Genomic DNA, 19,771 nt, shown 5'->3' with positions numbered 1-19,771 from the left:
CCGTGTTCGGGTAAATTCGTTTTATTCAAAAATGTACAATGTCATGGTAATCTTTTTAAAGAAAGTTAAATATACAGTTTAAACCTCGAAACAATTTAATATTTCTTCTCTTTTCCGCCAGGTGTCCCCGCACCGCAAAAGGTTAAAAACTTGAGCCCCACACCCGAAAAAAATCTAGGTTTCTGTAAAGTTACCGTTTGTTCAGTTCAAACCGAGCTATTTGAACCATACCAAAGCTCTTACTTGAACCATTTATTGCTCTTTGGTCGCTAAGGTTCGATTTCAAAACAACGGTTCAATCATAGATGCTCAGCATTGGCAGTGGCGATTTGCTGGTTATCAGCATTTCCGGCTTTTTAGTTTACTTAGCCGAAACTTAACGTCGCAGCCACTGTGGTCCATTGTTGAAAGATTAATTTTACGCTATTTCAATTTCGCAAGTTCGTATTTCAACAACCTTATATACTTTACTGTGGTGATTTTTGACGGTACGTCCGCGTTAAATCGGCGTGTTTTGTTATGACAGACATCGGGTATCTTTCCCCAACAATGACCGGTAATCCGTATTGCTAATATTAACGTTGTATTGCAAACACTAGGATACAATCAGGATTGTCTCTAACTGGTGTGACGTAATGAGGTCTCTTACGTGACATAATGTACGATTAAATGTAAACTGTCCATAGTTTTGTGGTTAGTACATAATTACTCTACACCTATAGCAGTACAAAATATCCATTTACAACGGCCAAAAACCTTCACATCCGCATGTTTTATCATTTTACTTTTGTTTTCTGATTCATCCTAGGCGACAAACAATGATTTGGTGGGAACCCATTAATGGTACGAAAGTTAAATCCTATCCCCACCTGTTATTTTTTCTTCCCACGGTTCGTGCAGTCTTTTCAATTACGATAAAAATGTTTCTTTTACCAAAGGGTGGGGTAGAAACAAATGCAGTAATGAACTGCCGTTTTTTTCGTTCAACCTTCTGGATTCGGTTCAACTCGCATTTATGGACAAATTGCTGTATGTTACGTCATACGTGTACGTCACAATGGATTGTCGATTGTCAAATGCCAATCAAGGTGAAACAAAATCAATATGATTTGTACAAGATTGTGTTGCAGCTACTAACATCAAAACATGAGGCAATATTTTATGGCCGAAAGATATAAAAATAAAAGGATAGAAAATTAGACTCGTAGTGTTTACCCGCCCTGACTTACTGCCACTATATACCGCTTCATTAAACACGTAAATTATACGGGGTCTATTAAATCACCAATTTCACGGCTTATTTATACCTAGTTGGTGTTTAATGCCCTCATTGTTCTGGAGGTGTGCACAAAAACGTTCTGTACGTTGTGTGTAGTTTCGCATAAATATTGTGGAAAGCAGATATATGTAAATTACGTGTGTGCATATACGACACCTTAATATTTAAACACAAGCAAAATATACTCTTTGTCACTATCTTCGTTCCAAGATTTTTTTGTCTTTTGGTTTTCGTTTCTAAAACAACAGAGGCAACAGACCAAGTAGTGCAACAAAATGCTTTGGGAAACTTAACCTGGGGCAGACTGTCGGATTAGTTCGGCTTCATAACCCCTAATTAACCTTTTCCCATTTATAGGGGTGTTTTAAGCCGGAAGCTGGTATCTTCCGTCCGAAAAAACGCAATAGTTGTTTAAAACTAATGTTATATGTGCTTTTGACGGTGAACTAATCGCCATTTTCTTTTTCGCAAAAGCAATTCGTGCAATTAAAGTAATTTTAAAATGTTTCATCCCCACTTAAAATATATATCGAGCGCATTCAATAATCTTCGCCTACCCACTTCCGCTAATAAATAGCATTACCGCATTATAGAAGTTTAACTTTGATCTTGGTAACCTATTTATATTGCGGGGTTAGAATAATTTGAGCGAAATCACCTCTGACCAACACGCGTGACAATGAAACGGTAGTCGCTGGACGACGAAGCAGAACGTAAACGGTTTCACTTCAAAGAGGCCGCGAACAACTACCCTACCATGATAGCAGTAATTTTGACATTACTCGCTCCAGAAGAATAATTTAACATGACTTGGTTATTTAAGAAGCTGCGTCAAAGATAGAGTCAGGAAGAGACAGTTCCCACTCCTTGGATGTAACTTTATATTTTATTGGCTTAAAAAGTCACCGCTGTATCACATTCGGTGTGTGATCATTCAATTCGCTTTTCTGCGTGACCACCATGCACAATACCCGTGTGTGTTGAAGCAATTAAACTATTTCCAGTCACCTGTTTGGTGTATTCTTACATAGGTTAACTTTAGGTATTTTATTGGTCGTCCTTATATTGGAACTGGTTCAAATTGAATAAAATCGATCCAATTAATAAATTAAAAATCCACCGAACCCAAGTTCAGTTTCGACATTGAAAAAAGAAAGGTATAAGTGTATCATCATCGCGATGATATTTTGTTTATTGCACAGGAAAGGTGTGTCTTGTGGGGGTGATTAAATTGCTTCAACTGATATTCGACCAACCATTCTAATTCCGATACCCAAAGGTGGGGTTGGCTAACGTTACAACGAGAACGTGTGGTCAAATTGATGTAAATAACAACATATCGGCTGTCAGGGTGAAGTCGGCCGCTGCGAGGTACGATGCATTCGATATTTTAATTGAAGCTGAGCTCGCCTTTCAAGCAAGCTTGTGGTGCTGCTGCTCATGGGGTCTTGTTTGTTTTGGGCACACAGCGAGTGGGGCTTAACTCATTTTCACCCTCAACCGGGTAATTTTCTTCTCGCAAACTGTGACCGACTCCCCAGTAAGTGTGTGGTATGGTTGCTGTTGAAAGTTGTATGTTGTGTGAAAAGTAAACAACGTTGAAAATGCTCATCTGCCGCCTTCAGTTTGAATACGAAGAAATTGATGTGGTTTAAGCACAAACTTCACTTGGCGCCTTTTATTTTGGTACAAACAATAAACAATATATGACATTCATTCTTTAACGTGACTTATATTTTTATGAAGTAAAGCAGCGCGATAGGCCCCTAATGAAACACGTATTTTAAAAAGAGAAAGTTATGAAAGATATATTGTTAATCACCCGATCCTATACGCCGGTTAAATCTGTATTTCTTACTAAAAACAACACTGTTATCAGTGCTCCAACGAATCAGCAAGTAATTAAAATAAATGACATAATATAGTGGAATGTTAAAGAAACTAACCGGGGATGTTGCCCGTTGTAAGAATATGTTAAGATTGTGTGATCAGTCAACATTACGGCTAAAACCAGTGCAGTGATGCACATAAGTTATTTCTTTCAAGACGATCTGCTGGCAACACTGCTTCCCACACTTGCAGTGAGTAAATAAGAACAGTTGCATCAAAGCAGCAGCTTGAGCTTAAAGTCGCCGAGGTTCCGGCTAAAAGAGTTCCGGTATTTTGACATGTCAGCTTCCCACAACCCTGAAGTCAGTTAATTGAGAATGACACTCACTTATCCAAAAGCTGTCGGTAAGCTCGGCAACTAAATGAGCAGTTTTATGCGCTACTCTCTTTTTCTGGGTCAATTTAAAACAATGTTCGTTTTTCTTAAAAGTTATTGCAGTGTTTCACGTTCAATTATTTCTTCAATCTTATCAAATTCGTGTTCCATCAGAAAAAACAACATTTATTTAAAGCAATTATTATTTTCCTCGCTTCGTTGCACTATCATAGTGTTTGCTGTTAAATTATCTCCTAAGTTCTTTGTTTGCCCAGCACCTTCATTTTGGCGAGAATATCTACGATGTGGCGAAGTTGTAATTCTTTATCGTTATTTGGTGTTATACGGTTGTCAAATTGACGAAGAAGTAAAGTTCTCCGGTTACTTGAGTTTTAATGAATGAGGCACGTGCCAGTAAAACGTCTATTGCGGCTGCTTTTTCTGCTTTTTACCCAAAGTTGACTTTATTCAGTCATTTAAGCATCTATTGCCGGCAGAATACTCACACTCGTAAGAATTGATCACAATAACTACACTAATACATTTAAATAACTTTAAAATGGAATAAACTGACATGCATCAATTTTGCTTGCAACAATTTCATATTCTGTCCATGTACACGAGGTGAAAGGGATGGTCAGAAGAATTGCCCACTTATGCGTTATTAGCCCCTGACCGATGGTGCTGGTGACGCAAGAATCCTCAGATATGGAAATTGTTTCATGTTATCGCCTCCGAGATAATGACTATATGTCGAGATTGTTGATATAAGAATCGACATTAAATTAAAATAAAGAAAGACCAAGTGAACTTTCAAGCTTAAAACACTGAACATACATTATTACATTCTAAACGCACATTTAGCAATCAACAGCGTTACTGAACATGGGATCGGCGTGTTCTGAACGTTATATCACCAAAGAGAGCTTGTATAATTCGAACCTTGCAGCGATGATCTTACTTGAAGACACAGAGATATCATCTGTTCCAGCAAATTCCCATTACCCTCCTATTATAGAGTAAAACGCATCCTGCGCACACTTCCGATGTTTGCGCGCAAGTCAACTGCGTTAAAATACGCTTACTCTGTTTTTATTGGATTTTCCGAAGTGCGGCAAGCATAATGCGATGTGATACGAGCGCTTATCAACATTCGTATCTGCATAGGGTGTATAACTTAACCGAAAAGCGTTTTTAACATCGTCGTAATTACATGCCGTTTTTATCGTTATCACCGCCGTAGGCACGCCTCTTATATATTAACTGTTTCTCTTCAGCATATACTACTTAAACGTACTTCCGATACTTTTTAAAGCCATATTGTTTAACGTAGATTTTTTTTCTTTCCTTTTAGAAATCCAGCAAAATTTTAAAATAATCAAATCTTTATGCGGCGCCATTTTGCTTTGATCTAGTATTCAATTTTGTTACGTTTTTTTTATATGTTTAAATAAAATATCATTTAAAAAAACAAGCAAAAATTTAAACTGAAAATGGTTCTCATGTCGGACATTTTCTTTGGGATGTGGACTGTTTGATCAACACTATCGATGAAAGGGGGCATGTGTAATAAGCTCGTTGTATTGGTGTCATACTATATCTACCAACACTTCATGTACAATCTCCCATGACCGACATCAACAAACCACGCGAAAGTTGAATACGGCGTCAGTGCATTTACAATTTATAAAATTTGTTTATCACGATGCTGCAATTTTTGTCTGACGTCACAGACTATAGATTTAAACGCATCGTTAATTGGTAACGATGATGTCATATATTCTACATTCGGCTGCGGCAGGTTTTATACAAACATTTGTAGATTTTTATCTAGGACAATTACAATGTTTAAAATATCTACAACCGGTGTGACTTTATTCTCAAGTATCACCGGCATTCCATTTCTTAACATCACTATTTCCTGTTCGTTGTTCTCTAAATGTGTAATTGTGACGGTGGAGAAGAAAAATATTTCGAAACCAGACACGATCATTGTAATTGCTGTGACTCCTCGATCGTGGTCACGTGTTTTCTTCGTCTTTTCCAAGTCTTCAAATTACTATTTTAGTTGTTTTAGAAGCGGAAAGGAAATCTTCGGTTTGTAGCTGTGTTGTATAGAAAGCACCTGTTTCCAACTCTTTATAAAAATGCAAAATGACCCATATATGTGTTGCGTCATTGCTAGTCGTATAGTTTATTGATTTTTGGTTTGCAATTTTGGCCAGACTTAAGTTTGTTAAAGGCTTCTTGCAACAAAATTATAATGGTGTTAACGGTTAACCAAATGAAACATAAATCATTTTCGTTTTTGATACTGCTTTACTGAGGATTCTACTTTCGTAGAGAACTTATCTAAAAATCTTAACCATATCGAGGCGAGCGTGAAATTTCTGTTTAATTTGCCACAAGAGCCGCACGTGTTCCCCATTAGAGGAATCATCATTCATTCGTATGTTTATTTATGCCTTACCCGCGTTTTTATCGCCTTGCCATATTAACCGATACCGTTTATCGATAATGTTTCTTTGTACTAGCATGTGCAACATTATGCACACAATGTTTGGTAAATGTAATTATCGATTTTAATCATATAGCAATAAAACTACACATTTTGCCTTTTGTTTCAAAGTGTCGAATGCTGCAAATAATGTTTGTAAATATTCGTGATTGTGTTTGTCCGTTCTGTCGCGTGCTATTCGCATTTCCCTCGGGCAGTCTATCAAATTGTGGCGCATATAGGAAGTGCCGGCCTCTTCAAACTCATTCATCTCAATTGAGTGATTTTGATTTGTCTAGTGTTTGTTGTTGATGTCCTAGCAGCCTCCAGCCGCTTTGTTCCGGACACCACAATGAGATGACCGATCGTTGGATCTCGCGCAAGCAGGTGGCCACCACATTGAGGTAACGTAAACACAACATCATGCACCAGCGTTCCCTAAAATTCAGCGTGGAACACTCACAGCAGGTACTTAACGAGAGTCTATATATAGTTTTTCTTCTAGCGCGCAAAACTTTAATTTTCTTCATAATATTACAGAAATAATGAGAAAGCGACCACCAGCGTAATGTATGCCATTGGCATCGACTTTGTGCGTATAGTATTCGCTTTGATCATGGATTTCCTGCGCTTTTTATTACGTATTTATATGAAATAGTAGCACCGTTTAACTTGGAAATACACTTTATACGATCTGGGAAACATGTTAAATTTCCGACATAAAACCCAACATTTTATTTTATTGTGTCTATATCTTTCGTTTCAACAACTATTATATCTGTATGTTTTTTCGTCAACTAAAATACAATCGTATTTTTAAATTAGTTTTAACTGTTGCTAAACATTCACTTTGATCAAAAGCCTCTTTCACTTGTATAGCAAACAAATAACAAAACAAAAAATCGTGCGGCCATTACGCTAATCCGACGTAATTACAATCCGCTTTGCCAATCGATTTTGAGGTTTAACAAAATAAGTATAATAGTTATCCAATAAACGGTTTAATCCTTTGCTAATTTTTTCGTAAATGAAGTATTTGTACCATGTGTAACTTATTACAAAATTATTTTATTTACCGAAAACCAAAAGTCACCGACGGTCTATCGCCCTTCTACATTTCTATTGTAACCCTGAGAGCGTTAATATGTTTGCACTCATAATTTGTTCGTTAACTCGTATTTAAGAAATGTTGTCGCAAAAACAAAAGCTAAACTCAGCGAGCTTTACTTTAGTTTCCGTTCTCACGGACCCTAACTTGCTCAAGCAGGGAATTCGTGAAATTTGATACCACCTGGTGGGTTGTACAACTTGTGCGAAGTGCATCGCAGGAAAATTCAAACACCCATATATGCTCAACAACAAGCATACTGTGGTCATATCTTTTTATGTAGTTTACATTATTTAAGTTTGGCATATTATGTTTATTTTTTTAACTATATATGGAGATAAATTAAACAACATATTCATTATTAGTACAGTTGTCATCTCCGTTGTCTTAATTGTCCCATAATCGTTTCATTGACCCCTATTCACCCAAATACATGAGAACTGCTGGCATCTTGCAGTGTATGTTTTAGCTATATACCAGAAGAACAAACATGTTTATTCAGCATAAAACAAACTAAGAATAAGATCCGCTTTTTATTAATTTGCTCTTAACACTCAGCGCAAGCATACAAAATGAGCGATACAAACGTTTGAGTGCATGTAATATTGAAAAGGAATGTCAGAATCAGTTAAACACTTGCGAACGACTAACATAAAAAAATTGGTCAAATATATAGCATCGTCAAGGAATGGCCCTATGTGTTGAATATCAACAAAAATCAATTTAAATTGTCATGCGTCTTGGTCATGGTTCAAAATAAAGTATATACGAAACACACTGTTATCTAGCAAATCGTAAAAAATATCCATGTTTGTTGGTCACTGCTAAGCACATGGAAAATTAATTGTGACATCACAGTAATACACATTAAGATTCGAGTAAAAGCAGCGGATATTAGAGCGTGTGAATATGCACATGGACTACTACACGTCACCGAAGCGATATATCTGCGATGCAGATGTCAACATTATGGCTCTTACAAGTGTAATGCAACATGCTTGTCAGGAAAACTACTAAATATTTAATAAGATTGTGTAGAGAAATGCCATTACAAAATGCTATTAAATATTTCTCTAAAATTAAAGTTAGAATGGCTGTCGAATGTATGGTAATGTGTTGTGGCCAACTATATTGACAATTTTCTAATCAACAGTGGTACGACAGCATCTGATTCTAGTTGTGCATATCCGTATAACTATAGACAATAATAATAAAATAGCGTGACTGCAAATACAAAAATAAAACTTTGTTTATCCACCTTACAATTTAAAAGTTACGATCCCATTTCGACTGGGTTGTTCGCTAATCCATGCTGCAACATTGTTTCGTGCATTGACACTGCTGCGTGGCTGCTTGCGGATGATGACATGTGATGAGATAACTGCTGCGGATGAGTTGGGTAATGCATCTCTGGGTGTTGGAGCGGAGTCATTTGTCCGCTATGTGGTGTGCCGGGTAATGTGTATTGTGACGGAAGCACACCATGATGCTGGAGATGTGTGTCGTTTAATGAACTCATAATCATACTTTGTGGTGGGAGGCGATTGTTCTGCGGATGATGCGGATTCATGGGATGATGTGATGGATGCGGAGGAGTGTGTGAGTGATGGTGGATCATTTGATCTTGATGATGTTGATGGAGCTGTTGTTGATGAACATGTTGTTGTGACATCACATCAATGCTGGATTTTTGTTCCATCATGTCTGCTCCAATCTGACTTCCATGTGCCGGTGTGTTGATATTGTCGATTCCCGTTTGTTGATGCGGTGGTGTCCCCATACCCGATGGTGGGATGGACATACCGCCCTGGGACATGTCGCTTCCATCTCTATAAATATCAATAGCGCGTTTAATTATTATTAAATTACTTTTACATTTAACATATTTATTTTTATTTATTTTAAAGTATTTCTGTAAAATACATCGCATATGTGACAAGTGTGTGTTATATTTCCATGCGCACAAACCAAAATGCGCAATCAAAAAACGGCGGTTCAACAAAATGGCGACGCTGCGTCTCCGGGTCTAGGATTTTTTTGCTGCGTGAATTTTTTGAAGCGACGCCAGCATTGCGTTATCGAAAATTATAAATGAAAATTTAAAACTAATGGTAGGGTGGGGTAATATGGTTCATATTTTTATTCTTTTTATCCCTCTATTAGGTATAGTAAACAAAGAATATTTAAAGAGTTATTTTAAACCGTAAACTCACGACTCGCAATAGCGATGTTAATTGTAAAAATATTATTCATATGAAAAACTATATGTTAACGGGAATATTCTTACCCTAAACCACAAAATGTACAATTTTATTGTCGCAGATTATGTTCTATCGGCCGCGTCGATATGTAACTTTTGAATTAACATTTGCTACCCATGAAGCTCTTACTAATATGTCACACGTAGTTCGGTATTATATATTATTTTGAAGCAAAAGTTTTTTTTTATCAAATTAATAGTATAGTTTGACTTATGAGAAAGCGCTACTACCGAATTCGTAATTGAGATATGAAACCTGGAGAGATACGATGATCTATATGCGGTCACGTTTCTAAATATATAAAGTTAACACGTAGAATATTCTGAAACGAGCGGATAACATTACAAAGTCTATAAATAAAAAAAAAACCTTTTCTTGATATGTGTCTATAAATCGCCTGCGATATACTATGTACAACAATCCAAATAATTTAACTTTACATTATCTCACCTTTCTTTAGCTTCTGCTGCTCGATCGCGTTGTCGCCGATTTTTGAACCAATTGCTAACTTGAGTCACAGTAAGTCCCGTACCTTCAGCCAATTCACGCTTTTCTCTCGGGGAAGGATATGGGTTGTGTGTATACCAATCCCGCAGAACGGCTCTAGATTTTTCCTGAAAATTAGGGGCATTTTAATGTCCTATTCAATATACTTAAATAATCAATCGAAAAAATAAATACCTTAAAGCAGTAGCTGGTTTCTTCACCATCCCAAATAGACCTCGGCAGTGGAAATTTTCGTCGAACCCGATATTTTCCTACGGCTCCCAATGGACGACCCCTCAGTTTCTCAGCTTCGATGTAATGAGATTTCAACCAAAGCTGTTGAAGTTTAGCGTGATTGTGTTCCGAAAAATTATTGTTTTCGATGATTTTGTATAACTCTCGAAAGTTTCCTCGGTGAAATGCGACGACTGCTTTTGCTTTCAGGACACTTTCGTTCTTGTGAAGATGTTCACATCCAGGAAGCGACCAAAGGAACCTTGCAAGACGTTCTATGTTTCCGCCTTGTTGAAGTACTTCGCAAACACAAGCCACTTGTTCTTGTGTGAAACCAAACGAAAGGCCGGGTCCATTTTGTGTCGTCGGCGGTTGTGTGGGCCCTGTCATCCCGCCGTATCCGCTCATCATGCCGGGGTTCATTTGTGTGCTTGGTCCGGCCGAAACAGCGGAAAAATGCGCAGCTGCTGCAGCGGCAACAGCAGATGGATGTTGAACGACCTGGGGAAGCATTGCTGGGTAAGGATTAAGCGCCAGGGTGGCTGCCATCATTGGCTCTGAGGCCGTGATTGTAGAATAATGTGTTTCCGTTACGATGAAAACCTCGTTAAGTGCAGAACACTCCAAGTGTTTTACTCAGTTCTAAAATGAAAAATATAAAATTTATTTCCCAAATTAACATTATCATCCAACGTTAATGGTGGAACTGATAAAACTAAAATGGCGACGAATTTCAGCAATATATTTGATCTGAGGGTAATTTTTAGTACATTGCTACACAACCAGCGTTAATTTAATACAAACACAAATTAAAGACTCAATCTGACCGCAAAACCTGACTACATGCGATAATAATTAAAGTCTATTTCTGTTCTCTTCCTCCTTTATTTAAACAAAGTGGTTCAGTAACATCAGTCGCAGGTGTACATTCACCCAAACTACTGTCGCTTAAAATTGAATCTAACACATTAATAAGGAGTGCGCGAGAAGACACGAAAAACAGATTCTGATTTGAGATTCTACTGTCGGATGTCACCAGCCGATCAATCAAGTTCTCTCGTTTTCGAATCTCTTTTTTCACGTAAGGGCACAAGGTTGGCAGACAACACTCTTCAAAAACATACGTTTCACTTTATTTTTAATCTTCCACCTTCTAAGCTATTTATTTCTTTTTGACTTAAAACTCCAACTTTTAATCGTTGCATACGTTGCAATTATGAACAATTAGGGTATAATTTTAGGAATACGTTCGATTTACAAATAAATTACACTAAAAACCCATTTTTAATGTTGGTATCGTGTATGATATATGCCATCATATTGAAATAACCAACACTGTAAAGTGTCGCTCATACACCAATGATTAACAAACGTATTCGCTCCACCGCGCCACCTGTTAGAATATTAAACAAAGCTTTCGAACGCGTTGACAAGGTAACCGTGATTATAATTCAAAAAGAGCATTTATGTATAATGATTGCAGTGTATCCTCGGCTTATACTACATTAATAGGAGATGCATAGGCATGAACAAATTGCTTTATCGTTGCTGATTTTGGTAGATCTGCACATAGACCAGAGGGTTTCGTTATTTTTCCTCTTGTAAAAACGTCATGTGGTGGTTTCAGCCTTATGTATAATGCATGCAACGATATTTTGTAGATCGACGCTCCAATACTCATCATACCCGCCATTTTATCGCTTATCAAAACACTACTCATATACAGTACTGTGAGGGAGATGGGACACCTTTAGTATATAATATTAAAATATTCTGATTGTATTCTACGGTCTATTGAAGTCGTGAGAATACGGAATATTACTTTTTTTCAATGTTTTTTCTTGTATACTAGCAGATTGGACGAGAAAATACAATGAAAATCTTTTCCATCGTCTCCCACCCCACTGTATATAGTAGAAAGAGTGGGGGAAGACGGGACACCTTTAGTGCATAATATCCAAATAGCCTGATCGTGTTTTAAACAAATATCAACGATCTATTGGAGTTGTGAGGATACGGTTTTATAATTAATTGAATTTTCTTTGTTTACCACCAGATGAGACGAGAAAATATCAAAAAGATGTTCCATCTTCCCCCACCCTATACTAAATATATAAGAATGCAATCCAAGAATGTTTAATGCAGTTCAGTAAACAAACACACCATTTACAATATATATAAAAGCTTGAAAACACACCTTAAAGGTTTTAAACGGTTTTATTACCACCCATGGCAAAATTAATGTTATACAAATATTTCAACGCACCTAACAATTTAAAAGTATCGCTATTCTCTTCTAACTAATTTGGTATCTATAGCTTGTCAAGTTTGACTATTTTAAAAATTATACCTCCTATTTAAATTACTTAGCTTTTATTCGTTAATTTCCCACTTTTGTTGTTAGAACGGAACTTTTTAAAATCTTTGAAGTTTTATTAATCCAGTTTTCCGTTACGTGATATCTTTAATTTAGTGGTTAACAAATACTTTTGATAGTTCCCGCTTTTATAGACAAAATTATAAGAAAAACAATAGACAATTGTTTTCTTACATGTACGCGCACTTTAATCCGACCAATTAACGCCACGTGAGTTTAAAAGTAAACAACTCGTTCCACTTCATCACGCTCGTAGCACGTGACTTAATACGGAGCTTAAAATATCCGATTGCTGACATTTGTAGCGTTGATGATCGCATTAAACAAGCAAAGCGATTCCCTTTGATCAAACAGCGTTGGGAAATCGGTCCTTGCGTGTCGGAATTAGTAAATAATTACTATGCAAATATGCGTTAATATTAATTGGCAGTTTAGCAGTTGACAGATCGTTTGAAAATATGAAAGGTATATTACTACAATTACAATAATCTCAGTGCGTTTAATATTCTTTCATTGTTGTTACAAACTTTCTGTGTTGCTTAGAAATCTACTCTACTACCTCGGATAAACCATTGTTTTCGCTTTTTCCACTTCATTGCTAAGTTCTTATTCTAACAAATTTATCAGATGCTCACTTATTTCAACTATTGCGTTTGTTAGACCAAGAGAAACACGAGGGCGAACACTTCGAGACGAAAAAGGAAGTTGCCAATTTTTAGATCACAGTGTGTTGAGTGACGTCACACACTAATCGAAGTTCAGCGTCCATGTTTCGATAAAAACAAAAGTTAAACAAATAATAGAATGTGATAGCAAACCAGTTAATGCACTTTCGGTCACTGTCTATTTCTTAACTTTTCGCTGGTTTCCACTGAGAGAAAAACTCGTTATCGCTCGTCAGTGCAAAGGTAGTAGAGTGTGAGCGACGTTCTACCTTTATCTGTCTTATCGGGGGCGCTGGGTCGTGAAGACGAATCATTTTCCCACAGATTTTTCTCTGCCCACCCCTCTTTCCCACGTAGCCCCTAATTAACGTGATTCATCAAAGCCGATGGTGCATTGGGTCTTGGCCACCCCGCACCCCATGTTTTTACACCAGGCAAGCTATATAATCCTTTTCACTTTTACGACAACATGATATTGTACAAAATGATATAGTATCATGATATAAAATAGTATACGCATTAAACCTAATACCATACACAAATGCGAAAACATAACCGCAACTGGTCTGCATGTATTAGCAAACTCCCCATATGTTTGCCATTGTCACAAGATGTTTTATAAGTAAAGTTGGTATAGATAACTCTTTTTTTCAGAAAACGCTTTGAAGTTTTACTTAACTGACAGTATTTTGAGAAGTGTTAAATACTTATCCGTGTCATGATCATTATAGCTTATTGTAAATGGTGCGGGGATCCACATTTCAAACAAACACATCAATCACTTAAGTCGGTGATAAATACTTTGATTTCAGTAGCCAAAACACGACTCACAATAAATCGTTCTATCCATGTTTTACTCAAACGTTCACACGCCTAATTGCCAATTCAAACCTTTCTCAAACAAAACTACCGTGGGGAATTCTACCAGCAGCAGCTTTAATTCCCATCGTTATAAAGAGCAATCCTACGTTTAAAACGCGGTCAGACTGTTTACATTTTTATATTTTCCCGTCATGTAACACCTTGTCGGTACGGATTGAGTCATAATCCAGAAATCCACTTTGCAGAATTGAGTTCCCCATATTTCCACTCGACCATGACCGACCCGTGATACGTCATTGAATCGTTGTCAACGTTAACTGAGTGTGACGTATTAGTGTCAGAAACTAAACTAATCTTGTACCGGTTGACTCCTTTTTTTAACCAGACGACTGAAAGATGTTAAAAGTCGACTGTTCATTTCACAGCCATGGTAATGTTGTTGTAGGCCGCGACATATTATGAAGTGTCCTGAGAGTGAACATCAATCGCGCTTGGTGTCAACCGTAAACAAATTGTTTTAATTTAATTTCAAATCGTTCGTTACTGACGTGGCTCAATATCAAAGCAATGCTCGGTGTAGAAACGCTATCACGTTCCCCCTCTATAATTATATAAAGTGGTTAGATTTTTTCCTATAAAATGACTTTTTCCCATTAGGATACAAATAAAATTCCCAGTGAAACGATATTTTGTTATTTGTAAAACACTAAGCGTTCCCTTTGATCCTATGGATAAACATTATGTTAGTAACATAAGGTGCTAACAGCGGCAAGATCTAAACGTGCGTGTGACTAAGACATCCCGCGTACATTGTTTAGCACAAAGCATCACTTTCAACAACCTGTTTATGCGTATCACACTAAACCGTGCTACAAGATAGCTAAGCACCAAAACGTGTAAATGAAATCAAAACCATCACCGGAAAAGTGAGAGTCAATAAATACGTTTTAAACCTAGACGTTTCCTGTCACAAAAAAGACACCTAAAATCATATTTAAATAATTTTGATTACAGCAACTTAACCAAAGTATATTAAAGCGTTATATTTTTTCGAAGTTTAAAAATCTAAACCAACTGTTATCGCGTTTTTAACAGGCTTAAATGATATTGTCCCCCACACCATGACCGGTTTAAAAATATTTTTTAGTTCGGGATAAAGTAGAGTGGGGTAAAATGGGACACCTTTAACAAATGATATCCAAATATCCTGATCATGTTTTAAACAATTAACAACGGTCTATGAGAGTCGTAAGGATACGGCTTTATAATTCTTGGAATGTTTTTTGTTTACTACCAAATTGGAAGTGAAATTGGAATGAAAGGTGTCCCATCTTCCCCTACCCTACTATAGTTATATTTCTTGATGTTTACAAGATCATAATCATTGCAAGTAAAAATTCTACACCATCTGTGGGAACTGTGAACACTTTCGGTGTATATAGAAGGTTTAATTGCTTCGTGCGACAGGAACGTTTCTCACGTACAAGTGGAATTTCTCCGTAATTCTTGTGCTTTCGCATGACCTTCTGCTGCAGCAACACCACGTGATCCCTGATAATTGCTCAAAACTTTTCGAAAATGCATCTCAGATTACCCACGATGCACGGTTCGTTGAACAAATACGAGAAATTTGGAGACCTTGGTTTGTCCTACCGGCATGGAAACATTGTTTCCCAAATACAATTTTTGCTTTAGAAATTTTGGTTTCGAAGCAGGTATAAATATTGTTTACATTTTATTTAGCTGATACAGGGATATAATGATTTAGTATACGATTCGACAAAAGTAATTTGTTCATCGCTGAATATTAATACTTAAAGGATTGGGGATCAAATTCTTTGAAACCCACCTGGGAAAAGTTTTGGAAACAGATAGAAATGGCGAAATCTTAATTCGAAATCTTTCCTCACGGGATTTATAAAGTGAGTTCTAATTTTAAAGCCAACTTTATCCGACTTTTCTCAATTGGTTGTCTGTTTTTCGGGCTGAAATATATTAGAAGCTATTGCCTTAACTTGGTTCTACTAAAACTGCTATCATGACCATCGATAATTCTCAAGTATTCGTGGCAAGATTTAATCTAGCCATTATAGCCAAGAAGGAATGCGGCACATTTAAGCTGAACTCATAAACGAATATTCGCTTGCTTGTAGTTACAGGGTATCATCTGTCTCCATGCAATGCTCCACCCTCTCGCTATTACGTGATCTATATTATGATAAGACATCGTGTATTGAGCTTTATACTGGTCTTATTTACGGACCACACTTACCAAATACTGCTAAATCATTACATGGAACATTGCCGCATCGGAAACTCCAAAGTTACTTAAAATAAAAAAACTAAGCAGTATACCACCACGTTCAGTTACAAACTTGAACAGCTTCCATTAATTTTCGATTACGGTCAGATCTACGGATAAATTTCCAATTTTCATGTCTGTCATTTTCCGATATCGGGTAACATGATACACGATTACGTTTAATCTCAAGAAAGTCGGAATCGAGGGTTTATGAACATTGACTACATTCAGTGAAGCACCCAACCGAACCAAAATAAGTAATTTGTTAATTTACGCTTCAAACCCCTATATACTGCCTTAAGTTTATTATTTCTATTGTCCAATAAATAATGATACAGTTAATATTGTTGTATTAACTATGTTTTGTTTAAGTATTGATTACGAATTTTGTAAAGATTTAAATCAAAATATTACCCCTTAGTTAACTAAAAGTATTTTAATCATTTTAACACTGTTTTGATCTTTCTGCGTGGCTACATAGAGTGTCAGTGTAGTGAAGTGGTGTGTATTGTAGTCTGCTCATGCATCGAAAATGGCCGCTATCGATATATGAAAGCTGCAATGCCAAAATATGATTTCTGAAGAAGTTTATTATTTACTTTATTAACTTACTTGGGAGCAAAAAACTAATGCAGGACTATTTACTAGAAATGTGTTTCTAGCACTTTGTTATTTTGTGCAGCCATCGTATTCCTGAATTTCGTAAATTAGTAGTGTGTTTATAAGTAAACAAAATGGACTCCATAAATTCTGAACCTCAAGCGAAGAACGTTAAACTTTGAAAACAAACACATTTGCAGTCGAAAATCTATGAGCGGTGTTTTTGTGCGGAAGTACATATAACTATAAACGTTGTGTAGTTTACAAAACATTGTGAGGTTAATGTTCTGTGATCTTACAAGCATATCACAACATGAACATCAGACCACCTTTGCGGCGTTTTAAACTTTACACTTAAACATCTGTTTCTTATATGACTTTTCGTGACTAAACGTTGATTTCCACCTCACGCATGTCGTAACACAACAGATTATCAGTGTTCTTTGTTTCTGTTATGAGCAACGCGCGACGTTATCTTTCAGAAGCAACGTTATAACAGCGTGTTTGTTGTATTTAGCGAAATATACTTCTTAGCATTTCTGGCATTAAATTTACTTCAGGTACGCTGTTTGTGGGTTATTAAATTGCAAAACAATTTTTTTGTTTTGTTTTCCTGGTTTAAAGCAGTGCTGTGGCGCCATTCTCGTGGACGCAAACACCTGTATTAGTTGCATTCTAAAGTTTCATCTTGTCTTCGATTTTCGCGACAATTACCTGAAGATGAGTAGGTGAATTGATACTGGAATTGCGAAATTTTAAATATCTAAATATAGTATTGCACCGGTCATGTATATTTCATCCATAAAGGAAGCCAAATATACCTAACAATGTACGAAAAATAAAGATATCCCCGAGCAGAATGAACGATTTGGTCAACGTGTTTCACCGGTCCAACCCGACAGTATAAATGTCTTAGTCGTGTTCGGTGTCCAATTCTCGAAGATTTCGAGCAAATTTCAATCGTATTGAATTCTACTATAAACAAACTGAAGTTCGTTTGTAGAGCGGGGACATGAAAGGGCTACTTACAACATATTACAATGATTTCCCGCCCGATCAACCCTTTGATGTGACAGGCTATACACCTTGACCACAGGCAAGGATATTACACACTTTTAAACTTTAAACACGTAAGTAATAGCAGTATGATAAAACGAACCTTTACCCTATTTGTTAATGGGTAATATTATGCTGATATATAGCTTGTTACGTATGTTGCATTAATAAGAAATATATTGCTAAAAAAGTGTTTGAATTCGAATTCGACGTGTCAGGTCGTTTGACAAGTATGGTATTATGTTCTGAGAGTAACTTTATTGACCGAGACGAAATTCTAGCCGAAAATTTAAAACAGAGTTTCGTGAAGTCTAAACAAGTTTGCTGAAAGCAGTTACAGAATTGGTTAAAAACTGCACGCAAAAGCGATTACTTAAGTGGCGAGCGTTTCGTATTACAAAGTTTTAAAAGCTCTACTTTTCTGCTATTTGCCCGAATGTTGGAATAGAGAATGAAAAACCGTATATATCATCTATATAAGAAAAAACAGGGTACAGCCGTGAAGCAAGCTCATCATCTGCTGTATTGATAAGTTCATAGTACCTAACGATATCTCTGCACATATACATTTAAACAACCCACGAACTTTTTAGCAAAAGTACCTGTTTATCTTTCAGACTTCTAACTTCGGGTTCCAATTTCATCCATTTCAAGCGAAAAAATCCACAATAATATACCTAACTACATCTGCGTATATCCGCCGGATTAGACTTGCACCCTACAGCTTCTTATACGTTCGTACACTAATATATATGATCTGCATCTGGTGCGTATTCGAGAAAAGGCATTTTATTCGAAACAGCCTCTGTTACCTGATACCCCACCGCGACGATTAGCTGCACGCCTGGCCAGATGTGTCAACCACTTATGGAATTAACCATGTCTCTTACACTCACGTATAAATTACAAACTTGATATAAATGGCCACCCAATAGGTTAAAATAAGGTATTATAAAAATATATAATAGCCTAGCTGTGCATGTGGTACTTACGTATGGTTATGTCGTAAATTAAAAACATTACACAAATATAAAGCAGCGCGTTGTATATTATTGTACGCGAACTGTAAACCATTTCGTATAATTTTCATTAAAAGATAACTTGGTTTATTCAATTGTACTGAAAATCATAACTATGCATCAAACACGCATGGAACCGTTACGTGTTTTAATTGTATATAGTAGGGGGGTGGGGGACACCTTATCATTCTATATTCTCGTCACATTTGGTAGTAAACAAAGAACATTTACATAGTTATAAAACCGTATCGTCACGACTCCAATAGACCATTGTTAATTTTTAAAAACACAATCAGGATATTTAGATATTATGTGCTAAAGGTGTTCCATCTTCCCCCAATTTACTATATATATATTTTTTTAGGGCAAAAATAATAAAATTATTAAACTTGATACAATAAACGTAACAGACTAGATAACCACTCTGCTTAATTAAACAGAATAAGATTTAAATGTTTCGTTTGCACCAAACGTTCCTGAGAATTTCGCCCCAAATATAGAATACAAAATATTTTCCATATAAATATTTATAACGGCGTTGCGTTGGTGGAATAAGTAATTTTCCAAAGCTCCTTAAAAAATAAATACTGCCCACCCGTGTTCAAACATTTAGCGACGAGTAATTCGTGGTGTTTTAAAACCACCAGTTATAGTGTAGACCACAAATCATCGCGAACACACGTGGAGCGAAACGGCTAAGTCAACATACTGGAAAAATGTAACTTAATAGATGACCACTTCAAGTTTAGGGGTGGCGTATACTTCGCTTCGCCTAAGTCCTTAATGACTCATATAAGTAACGTATATAATGGTTTCTAGCGATACCGGTATGGCTGTCACTTTCTGTTTTAAAAGAATT

At 36.5% G+C, this 19,771-nt stretch overlaps 1 protein-coding gene across 1 annotated transcript; it reads right to left on the bottom strand.

Moving 5' to 3' along the window:
- Nucleotides 1-7,610: 7,610 nt before the first annotated feature.
- On the bottom strand, nt 7,611-11,018 carry LOC149738265 (uncharacterized). The gene is made up of 3 exons (XM_089875168.1): nt 10,033-11,018; nt 9,802-9,965; nt 7,611-8,919 (listed from the first exon to the last, which is right to left on the bottom strand). Exons 1-3 carry the CDS (start codon nt 10,621-10,623, stop codon nt 8,364-8,366), a joined length of 1,311 nt encoding a protein of 436 aa, XP_089731294.1. The 5' UTR covers nt 10,624-11,018; the 3' UTR covers nt 7,611-8,363.
- Between the last annotated feature and the right edge of the window lie 8,753 nt (nt 11,019-19,771).

The sequence above is a fragment of the Ciona robusta genome, chromosome 3 (genome assembly GCF_009617815.1).
Source record: "Ciona robusta chromosome 3, ASM961781v2".
NCBI lineage: Eukaryota > Metazoa > Chordata > Ascidiacea > Phlebobranchia > Cionidae > Ciona > Ciona robusta.
Note: the sequence above shows the minus strand (reverse complement) of the source record. Positions and strands in the feature narration are given on the sequence as shown.

What these genes read in the sequence shown, in the direction of transcription:
- LOC149738265 (XM_089875168.1), bottom strand. Translation starts at nt 10,623, where the DNA reads ATGATGGCAGCCACCCTGGCGCTTAATCCTTACCCAGCAATGCTTCCC. An exon ending in AAACCAGCTACTGCTTTAAG is followed by an intron (nt 9,966 to 10,032) that starts GTATTTATTTTT and finishes CCTAATTTTCAG; the next exon opens with GAAAAATCTAGAGCCGTTCT. An exon ending in GCAGCAGAAGCTAAAGAAAG is followed by an intron (nt 8,920 to 9,801) that starts GTGAGATAATGT and finishes TGATATTTATAG; the next exon opens with AGATGGAAGCGACATGTCCC.